Source organism: Egretta garzetta, unplaced genomic scaffold (assembly GCF_000687185.1).
Source record: "Egretta garzetta isolate BGI_Z169 unplaced genomic scaffold, ASM68718v1 scaffold754, whole genome shotgun sequence".
In the NCBI taxonomy this organism is placed as follows: Eukaryota; Metazoa; Chordata; class Aves; order Pelecaniformes; family Ardeidae; genus Egretta; species Egretta garzetta.
Window position 1 is genome coordinate 790,258 of NW_009259587.1, and position 11,177 is coordinate 801,434.

The window sequence follows — 11,177 nt, forward strand, 5'->3', positions numbered from 1 at the left end:
CCGCAACACCTCCAGGAGTCCCCAGTATACTACAGTGCTGTCTCAGCTTGCTGCAGAATTACAGCAGCTTCTCAGGCTGATTTGCTGCCTTTTCCCTTTGCCAGGCCACCAATATCTCATCTGTTTTCCTTCACTCAGGTGAATATGTCACTGCTTATCAGACCCAGAAGGCCCTATCTGCTACCAGAAGGTGGTACTACACATGCAGAAGAGGGCTGATTTAGAAATGAAGGCAAGTAGGGATGATGCATGAGTGACCTGGAAGTGGGCTTTCCAAGAGAATCCATGCATGGGCACAATCTCCAGATTCACTCAGCAGAGTGCTCGGCAATGGCCAGCAGGTCTTATTCTGCCTCAGTCAAGTATGGTTAAGAACATTACCCAGTATTTCCTGAGGGATTGCAATGGATGACTACCAAAGAGAAACTACTTGGAGACAAGGGGATGCTTTATCAGCCATATTGGAGGAAGTTGGGGAACACAGACACATATTGCATAGTCAGCTTCATGAGCACAGCTGGAATTCAGATGTATTTGATACAGCTTAGTAGCATTTCCAAAGGAGGGATTATGTGCTATTTCCTTTGGAGGTAGCTACCGTAGCCTGGGACAAGATCATGGCTGTTATGGAAATGGCACCCCACTGGGGATGCTGAGCACTCATTGCTTTTGCATTAAGGCAGCCTCTCCATGGAGACCCACCACACCTTAAAAAGTGATCATACAAAAAGCAAACAAAATAGTCCTCTAGAAACCCCCCTCACCCATGACATACAAGAAAAGCTGACTCCCGTGAGCTATAGAAAAGACAGCCTTACTGAGTACGGGAGCGTGTGTTTATACATCAGTGTTTGTAATACTGCATTGTAATGACAGGTGTGGGGTGCCCTTTCAGAAGAAGGCAGGGTTGGTGTGCTCTATAATACAGCGCTTGCAATGTCGTTTAACAAATCGCAGAGCATCCACAGAAACATCGCAGTCCTGCACATTCAACATCTGCAGGTCGAAGCAGTTGGCAGCTACAATCTGCAGGCCCTGCCCAGTGATGCTCTCACATGATTTCAGGCTCAGGCGCTTCAGGTTGAAGCAGTTGAGGGCTAGAAACTCCAGGCCGGTGTCTGAGACCAGAGGGCACTTTCCAATATCTAGCGATTTGAGTTTTGTGCAATTTTTGGCGAGGTACTCCACACCGTGGTCCGTGATGCCCTCGCAGCCCCGCGCGTTGAGGTAGCGCAGCTTGCTGCAGTATTTGGCTATGTAACGGATGCCCACGTCTGTGATCCGGCCGCAGTGAGCGATGCTAAGGTATCGGAGGCGCGACTCCAGCTTGGCAATCTCCCGCATGCCGAAGTCACTGACAAAGCGACAGTCGCTCACGCTCAGTTCCTTAATGGACGTGCAGTAAATCATCAGGTAACGGAGACCCTCGTCGGTGATGCGGACACAGCGGCGCAGGTACAGGTGGGTCAGTTGAGTGCAGTGAGCGGCAATGGTGTGCAGTCCTTCGTCCTCCAGGACGAAGCAGTCTGTCATGTCCAAGTAGCGAATGGAGATTTGTTTCCCGTGTAAGGGAGACAGCTTGATGGAGGCTTCGCGAGTCAAGCTGATGCATGTTACTTTGGAGCAGCCTAAGTGGAAAAACACAGCGAATTTAAGCAAGCAGTGAAAACAAATCACACAGGAAGACCAGAAAGGTGGGCATGAAATTGTGTGCTGGATGTGATGAAGATATCTTCAGGTTGCAAGAGCAGAATCATCCTGACTGACTAGCCCGGATTTGCTGTGATGTGTCCTTACACCAGAGGAAATGATAACCTCCACTGGAGTCAGCGAGGTTGCTCTGGGATTTTGAGCAGCAGCAAAGTGATAGACCGATTTTGCCCGTATCCCAAATGTAAAATGATGGTCGTAGGTTTATCTAGGGACAGTCTATGATCTGCTACTGTAATACAAAACCAGTGACAATTTGACAAAATGGTGCTACATGACAACCAGTGCAGCTTTTTGATCAGAGGCAGTCTCATTGCTGCCTGGCTGAGTTTGTAAACCAACATCAGAGGCTCTTTCACCATCCAAACCCATTATAAAAAAGGCAAACCCCACCCCACCTTCCAAAAAGCATTTGGAGAACAGATGTGAATCCAGCCCCAAGCCTGCAATGTGGGAAGGATGCAAAACTATGCCAAGACTATGTGCTTGCAGAAGGGTGGAGATTTGGGTAACCTAAGGAGAATGGGGAGAGTCAGCAGGAGTCAACAGACTGGTGAGGACATGGACAGAAGCAGAAAAGGACTGTTTCAAGCGGGAAAGTGTGGCCATAAAAGGAGGTAACTAGACGAGAGGAGAAACGCCAGACCTTGCAAGAAAAGATAAAGAGCTAGATTAAAGGGAAAAACACACTCACAGGCTTCCCCCATTTTTAACCTCCACTCTGTGCATGGTGGTGAATGAAAGCTTTTTGTTGGAAAGTGCTGTTTCTGCTGCACTGTAAACTGGCAGTCTCAGGCTCCTGAAGGGAAACTCTTATCTGTGCCAAGTTCACCTAGACACACTGCATTAGCACAGCTAGGAACAGCTGCAAGGAAGAAGGGAAGGTTGACCTGGTGGCGATCAAGGCCCAACAATTTTAGCTGTAAATGTCTACTCAGACAAATTCTGCAGTTTATGCCTAAAGAGGTGCCCTCAGGCAGGGATTAAAAAGAGCTTGTCTGTGTTACTGAAACACTGGCCAACGGGGACGAAGTGACCCATGAAAAGCCAGAAAAGTTAGGATGATGACCTTAGAGTTCCATGCATCAGAAATGCTGCACAAATCCTGTACTTTGGAAGTAAAGAGCATGATAACGTATGGAGACCACCTCAAAAACTTGAATAACTCAAACCCATACCGCTTGATACAACAGGTTCTCATTCAGAGCCTTAGTGGAAGGTATAAACATGCTTCAGCTCTTAAAACCAAAAACAAACAAAAAAATCCCTTGAGATAATCCAGTGGACTCACGGAAATGCCTAAGAAACATGGGATATGGACTTGAAACAGTTTGCCTCCTGCAACTGGATTTCTACATTCATTTGAATTCGGAGCTGGATTTTTAATTTAGGCTTAAAAATTATTTAAACAGTTGCAAATTTTACCTTAGGCTTCACACAATGAAATGGGCAAATTGTCCACAGGTCATGCAGAAGCTCTGGGACATTAAAGCAAAGCACTTTATTCAATGAACATCATCATCTTAAAACTGAATGCTACTATTTCTTCTTCAGACTGTGTTGCAGACCCATCTATGTTATGGTGTAATCTTTGGAAATACATTTGCCTTCAAATAAGTACTACATACACGCTCAGTAATGCAAAGTGATTTTTCTAAAGGGAAGCGGTACAATACTAATGCTGTAAAAATTTCACTTCTAAAATGTTCTATGGAGTAAGTACTGAAAAATGCACCTCAGTAGTCCCCATCCTTGAGCTGGGTTTCCACAGAAGAAGCTGGCACCTAGACATAGGGTTCTGCTGGACCTCACGTAGCTGTTGCTATTGCGTTTCCCCAAGGAGGCTGCTGGATTAAGGAGTCAGTCCGGATATTTCACATGTTGACCAGAATTCAGTTTTAAAATCTGGCTAAGTGAGAATGAAGGGTCCATGAGGCCAAGGAGAACCTTCTGTCTGCTAAGGATCCAAGAAAGGGAATGCTTTAATGACCACAATTAGAAAGTGAATGGGTCAGAAGTCTTATAGCAGGGTTGGAGTCACAAATATCAGTGTGTAATCACTGTTTTGAGAAGCTCAGCATCACCTTGTCTAGTTACTTTGGCTACACTAAAATTTTTCATGGGAAAGGTATTCAAATGGTTTCACCAGAAAAAGAGTCCATGTTGACACAGAACTGCCTGATTTTTAGGCAAAATGACAGGTTCCTGGGTCTGCAACAATTTTTCTGTCCTAAATAGTAAAAAATGTAAAAACAAAGCTCTTGCAACATGATTTTCCATAAAGTAAATATAACTGATTTTTAAAAGGGAGGAGAAACCTCCAAACAGATTGAAAAAAATGTTGGCTAGCATGTTAGATAATAACATGCAGTCAAGCTCAACTAACTTCTAGAGATATCTCAGACCTGCCCACAAAGTGGATGCTGAGAGTGACAGAACTTACATTGTGGAAAACTCTTAAAGTTAATGTGAACATCTGGTTTTGACGTTAAAGATTTTGGTATGTTATTGCTGCCAAGTAACCATCTAAGGGGGAGAGGGATTCAGCTAGATGTACAACTGTGAACTGGGTTTTAGTTAAGTAGCTACAAGCTACAAGCATAGCGTTGTCCCCCAGCGCATGTACCCAACTTCTCTTGCTCAGTATGAAACAAAACCAGTGAACTACTCCAGTCCTGAGAATTGCTTAAGTGTGTAGGTGCAAGCCTTGTCCTCCTAGCTACAGCCAGAAGGAGGGGAAAATGGAATCCTGCTTCCAAAACATGATCCAAAATTACCTTCATCAGAAAGAAAAAAGTGGACTCAAAACAAGACCCCAGAGATCAATGATCCTCAATTCATATGCAGGCACATGAAGCAAAACCCATGCCTGAACCCAAACACCCTGACTTGTGAGCATGTGCAAACCCAGAATTTTTCCCTCACCTGCTCCAAAAAGAAAGGACAATTTAGAAAAATGTGAGATTAAAATTACTTTCCTGTTCCATTGATGAGACAAAATTCAAGGAAGACAGTTATTTTACTTGTCCTCTACAGACTTCGGACCGAAGAGATGAGCTCTTAGGGACAGACACCATCTTCTAGGTCTGAAAGTAACAGGCTTGGGGAAACCACAAATGAAGACAGACCCCAAAAGAACCTGTTTCAAGATCTGGTGTCATCTTTTCATTTTCCCTGCTTTTGAAAAAGTCAGCTTCGGCCTATGGCATATCCGTCAGTAGGAGCTGTGGACCACAGCATTTTCAGCCAGCCGCTAGCCCCCAAGGGCACTCCGGGTGTCAGCTAACAGACTGCTCTGCCCAGGCACTTCACCCCCATCTCAGTGATTCTACGCGTCCTGTCTCTCCAGGCCCACAACACTTGAGCCGCTCAGCTCCCCATACCACCCTAGAGGATGTAGTAAGAAAAGCATAAATATGCCAGAGATACAGCCAGCCTTCAGAGTGATATGTAGCTCCAGGTCTAAATCACACAGGCACCACATACATTTTCTCCTGATGTTGGAGATGCTTCAACCTGAGTGTGTGGTTAGCAAGCCAGAACTAATGTCAGTATGTACCGACAATAAATAATTCCTAAGCAAGGTCATTGCCAAAAGACTCCCTGGGACAGGGCTCCCATGGAGTCCCACAGACACCCCTTATCACCTGGCGATTTCAGAGAGCAATCACAAAAAGTGAATAATTCTGATTTGGTGCTATTTGTTTTGATGCTTTCCATGGCATTCTGCCATCCTAGGAATATTAGGTGAAAGGGTTGGATAAATCAGTTAGAAAAAAATAAACGGCAGAAAAAAGAAAGCAAATCAATGTACAACAGATAGGCAGCCTTGGAAAAATGAGTTTATCTGGGTACCAGTGACTCAGTAGCATTGCTTCCTATCCCCACTTCGTCCTGCTTGTTGCCATTAGCACCTCTGCAATAGCAAATCTGGTCCACCTAATTAATAACAACATTAGGCTGATAACAAGTGAGATCACAAAATAAGTATTGAACATCAAATATACTTCAGTGCTCTGCTTGGCTACATCCTTTCTATTCAATGCCAACCTATTTGCAGAAGGGAAATTTGGTGTGGTTGACCTTGTGAAAAAACGTCTCGTTTCCCCCGAGCAGGTCTGAGGATAATTGTCTAAAATATTTCTGCTGATCTAAAGAGCTGCAGTGATACATTGTAACTGGGTGAAAGGAAAAGCAGAAAGCTGGTAAGCAGACATATGCAGTATTAAAAAACCAAACAAACAGGTCCAAGCTAGCTAAGTCTCATTAAAATAGCAACGGAAACAAGGGGACCTTGAAGTTTCACTAAGGATGACATTTGATATTTATAACCAGACAAAAGCCTAGCACTGGTTCTGAGTGCCTCCTCAAGTCACTTATCACATTACAGATCTATACATTATATATATAATCTACATATAAACTATACATATTTATGGAAAAATAAAACAAGTTTTGCAAAGTAACTAGCCTTCACCATATGATTTAGCACTGACTGCAACGTGGGCTCTTCTAAGGGTGCTTTGTGCAAAAATCTATAAAAAGTACTCGTGCTATTTGAACAGGCCAGCTCTGCCAGCTCATCTCCATGGGAGGAGGCCTGGCCGCTCACGAGGTGCTGCTGGCATCTGGGGCAGTGAGATTCTAGCGGTGCCCATCTCAGCGGTGCTGCGTTAGGAGGTTGGCATTCCTACTTCAGAAGGCAACACAGAGAGGGAAACTGTGGAGCTGTGGGGCCAGGGGTGTGACAAGCACGAGGCTTTTAGAATCAGAGCCATCCGTATTGAAATATGTCCTGTTACCTGACACATCCAGGTGTTCCAGGTTTGGGCACAGTGACACGACATCAAAGACCGCCTCATTAGAGATGTTGTAACAGCCAGACACCTCCAGCCTCCTCAGTTCTGGACAGCACTGGGCAATGGTGTAGAGTCCTCTGTCTGTGAGCCGCCTGCAGCCACTAACAATTACCGTCTCCAACATGAGACATACGTTGGGTGTATCCTGACAAAGCCTCCGGGTCAGCACTTTAAGAGCCCTGTCGACGTTGATTGTCTCGCCGGTCAGGCGAATAGTCCTCCAAAGTCGGGGGTCCCAGGCAAGGTTATACCAGCGTCGGCACACACGGGCACAGCGGCACAGCTGGTTGGTGGGCAGGAAGGAGAATATCTGGACCATGGAGTGGTCGGGCAGCCGGTCTATGTTGGCCTGTTCCTTCTGGTGCTTGGACGCCAGCCGGATGAGAGGATGAGTGAGACGGGTTGGAGGTGGCGAGTGGACCATGGCAACAGTTTCCCCAGTGACTGAGGATGAAGACGTCGACGACCCTCTGCCATTCTGGAAACCGGGGGAATTTGGTGGAAATATTAATGCTGGACTGGGTGTGCTGAGCGTCCGCATGCTCAGGTCGGAGTCTGAAAGACAAAACACAGGATTTCTGTAAGCGGTGGGCGGACGCAGAGTGGTGGACGGTGCACAGCACAGCACCCCACTGGCCCGATTGTTAATGGAGCATGATGGGCTTCAAGGTTTGTGGGGGTCAGGTAGTCGTTTTTACCAGTGAGAGTGAGGAAACACAGATTTCAAAATCTGTCTTAGAGTATCCTCTGAAAACACTGTTCACCTCAGTGTTGGGTACATGACAGAGATGCCCCCCCGGCTGCACTGTCAGAGCCATGCTAGCAAAGGAAGGGCTGCAGGTCTGAGCCCTGTAATGCAGAGGAGATGGCAATGGAAGTCCAGGGATTTTAATTCTTTATGCTCTCAACTAAACATTGCAAGAAATAAGAACATTTGAATCACAGGCTTTTTTGACAGAGTGTAACTGCCCATAACCTTGGCACTCCCTCGGCAGCTGTGAGCTGGTAGGGGAGGAATACTGTGGCCCTTTGCCTCTCGGCTCCTTCAGCCATCCGGTGGGAGGACAGAGAATAGCTCACAAGGCAAATGCTACTTCCTTCACCAGGCCTGGGCAGATGGGAAAAGCACAACCCCGTACGCTTATTTTCATTGTGTCATTAAAGACATTCATTTTTCATTCACGCAAACTGGGACTCAGCATTTCAACCAAGAGCCCAGTGACTAGTTCTTGAAGGGGGGTTGGCAGTGCCTCTTCATGTGCACACAGAAGGTGCTCCTTTCCAATGGACTAGAGGACACTTCAGCTGGGTTTGAAAAAACGAGCCCAGAAAAGTAAGTGACAAAGAAACAGCATGCCTGGAAGCCCGTTACAGAGCTGTTGCACAACACTTACACGCTGTTTTTGCTAGGGCTAATTGTCACCCTGGAAGAAGTCAACCCCCAAAACCCCCCACAAAACAATTTGCTACTTCTTTACCTTCATTTTACTGACAAAAAGCAGGCACAGAAATAAAGGGCCTCTGCTACTAAGAAAGGTTGCCTTTGCTGTAAGATTATTTCAACTGTTGTTCCCCTGTGCTGACATTGCTGCCTACGAGTCATTCCCACTCCTGCTCCCAGCTCTCCAAGCAAAGCAAGTAAAAGACTGGAAGACAGCTAGAATATAATTTTGATAGTCAAGCAAATGTCATGGGCAACACATTTGGAGACCCTGAGATATTTCAGCAGTACGCTACACAAGATGCAACCAGTGTATGAGAGATCAGTGCTGCTGCTGAGCACGCTACTTCCATCTCTGATCTCTCAGTACTGACCTCAACAGAAATTCTTTATGAAGGAAAGCACCGTCCAGAGGTGAATACAGGAACCAGAGTTTAGTGCCCAGCAGAGTAACAAGTATCACGGATGGAGTAAGAACAGTGGGTTTAGAGCACCAAGCTTTCCTCCATGTCACATCTTCAGCTATCACTTCAGTGTCCAGATGTTTCAGGGAAGCGTGCAAAGCCATCTCCTTAAGTAACACCAACTCTACAGCTCTGTGGCTGTGACAGCAGAGATATGGGCTAAGCAGGGTAGAACCGGAAATGCATTCAACAAACCTGCCAAAATCTGGGTTTAGGCAGAGTTTTTAAATTAAGTACTTTCTAGATTAATTTGATCAGTGTATTACACATGGATTTCACCATCAAGCTTTTACTTAGCCCAGCACAGGCATGCTCCGATCGCACGAGCTACACCAGTAGCACCCACAGACCTGCATCTTCACAGGATGTCTGCAAGGGAGAGAGGCACAACTATGTAGCTCAAGAACCCAAGACATGAGGTCCAACAGCTTGCCCAAGATTGCCTAGTTCAGTTCCAGAGAGATCAAAATCATCATCCCACACTGTGAAGGAAAAACTTACGCTACGCGGCTCCTTCCCTTTTCCTCTTCTGTATCTTGTTCTACTTACACAGAAACTCAGTATTTCAGCAGGTGACAGGAAAAACATTTTCTTCAAGGCTACTGAGGCTATGCTATGGCTACATGGACCTAACCCAGGGATTTGTGTATTTTTGAGCAAGAACCATATCTTAAGGCAGAGTGGGTTTTGCAGACACTCTGCTTCCCTTTGAGACTTCCTAATACCCCCCAGCAGCTATTGCAAATAATTGCATCGAGGATTGTTATTTGGAAAGCGTCTGGTATACTCTGGTATTTTAAAAATGAGATTTACAGCTGGAGAGAAAAAACCCAAAACGCCACCAGGAGCCAGGCTCCTGCAGACAAGCACCGACTCCACAGACCACTTAAGCAACAGTCCCCTAGATTAATTTTTGGGAGGACTTACCATATGTTTGACCTCCCTCACATTACCACCAAACCCAATGACAGTGCCTGAAGTTAAACCTGTGCAGAAGATGTGGCAGACTTGGAGCCTTTCTGCTCTTTTCTTGAGATTTTAAGACAAGGGTGCTCCTAATATAAAAGAATACACATTTTTTCAAGTGCTGGATCTATCTTCCAGTACTACACATATTTGGTATTGTGAATTTCTCTCTTTTCCTTTTAGTTTTTCATGTGCTTTGGGTTTTTTGTTTGTTTGGTTGTTGGCTGTTTGATTTTACACAAACCAGCACAAAAAGGGAAAACAAAATTGTATAAATAAAACCCACAGAACAAACACCTGTTTCTACACAACAAAATAGAGGGAACTAAAATAAAAAGCAAAACCTTTCTTTTTTTTTAACATCTGCCATGAACAATTTTTAGTACTGTGGGAATGATTACCTCCTGTAAGGCAGTCTCCCAGCATGTTTTGAAAACATACTTTTTTAGTCAATTGTTGTTGAAAACACCTAAAAATCTCTGCAGGGTTACATTCTTCCCTACTCTCCATTCCTACTTAATTATAAAAAAGCATCCTGCCCCCCGGGTGATCAAAGCACCAAGCGAATACAGGTAATTTCCACTCCTTTAGGAACAAAAGTGGGATTCCTTCATCGCTCCTGGGCACACTGTGAATAATCAATACCTTAGACATTCTGGGTGCATAATGAATTACCAAAATGTGTTTTTTAACTTAGACCTTGAGCTAAAAAAAGTTTGACCTTCCGTTTTATGGGTATGCTCTGTGCTTGCTTAATTCCCTCATTAGTATAGCAGTTCCAGATGTGCATCCTGTATTTCCTTTACCTTCAGTCCTGAAGGTGTGTCATGTGAAACTTGCTCCCTCCACCTTTGGGGCACGCACTTCCAGGCAGACATATACACATATGTATGCACGCACTCTGTCTCCCTACCCCAAAGTATTTTGGAAAAACCCTGTAGTGTTATCATTATGTTTAAGCAAGAGAGTTGAGAGAGCATTACTGGTCTGATGAGCCTGCAATGCAATGTGCTCTCAGGCAGGAATTTTGCTGGTAGCTCAGCTGAATTCTGTACAGAAGTATTCCTGCTTACTGTTTGTTGTACACCCCTAAGGTGGAGAGAAAAAAATAGCAGGTGAGTCCAGGAGCTTTTTGCCAGTAAATCTGTGAAAGCTTTTTGCCAGCATTTAAAGCTTCGGCAAAACACTTGGTCTACTATCCATTTTCCAGGCTTTTCAAGTATTGTTGGGAGGAACTTCCTATAGCACTATCTGAACCTCTAAGGGTTTCCTTCAAATTTTGTTCTTCACCACTTGCTGAGTGCTAGGTAAGAGGCTGAGTCAGTCTGAGACATTAATGTGACATTAATAAACGCAACCCTGCAAGTGCAAATGAAGTTACCGATCGCAGTTCTCAATACACATCTTTCCACACACATGCCCTATACAAGCATTTCTTTTCCTGAAAAAAACCAGTTGTTTACAAGCCTGAAATTCAGCTTTACATTTTGGTGATCTTAGAAAATAAAGAACAAATTACACAGCCCTGTGCTCCCCTCCCTACAACCTCTTTTGCCCCTCTCCCTCCCCAGTTACCGATCTTCTGTGCAAGATGCTTTTTATTAAAGCTTTGCTTGGGCTCTGAAAATTGTTTGTTGATGTGAGAGAAAATTTCTTAACAATCTTTAAAGAAATCTCAAAAGATGCATGCCAGAAACAGAGCTATAAAAGCTGACACAGAGGGAGAAAATGCACTGG

The 11,177-nt window shown here is 44.8% G+C and overlaps 1 protein-coding gene across 1 annotated transcript; it reads right to left on the reverse strand.

The window, feature by feature from the left end:
* Positions 1-891: 891 nt before the first annotated feature.
* Positions 892-7,119, reverse strand: FBXL7 (F-box and leucine rich repeat protein 7). Its single transcript, XM_009637881.2, has 2 exons — positions 6,513-7,119; positions 892-1,628 (listed from the first exon to the last, which is right to left on the reverse strand). Exons 1-2 carry the CDS (start codon positions 7,108-7,110, stop codon positions 892-894), a joined length of 1,335 nt encoding a protein of 444 aa, XP_009636176.1. The 5' UTR covers positions 7,111-7,119.
* Positions 7,120-11,177: the final 4,058 nt, after the last annotated feature.

Bases quoted from the DNA above. Each gene is read 5' to 3' on its own strand.
- FBXL7 (XM_009637881.2), bottom strand. From the start codon at position 7,110: ATGCGGACGCTCAGCACACCCAGTCCAGCATTAATATTTCCACCAAAT. The intron at 1,629-6,512 runs GTAACAGGACAT...TTTTCCACTTAG, and splicing joins GGAACACCTGGATGTGTCAG to GCTGCTCCAAAGTAACATGC.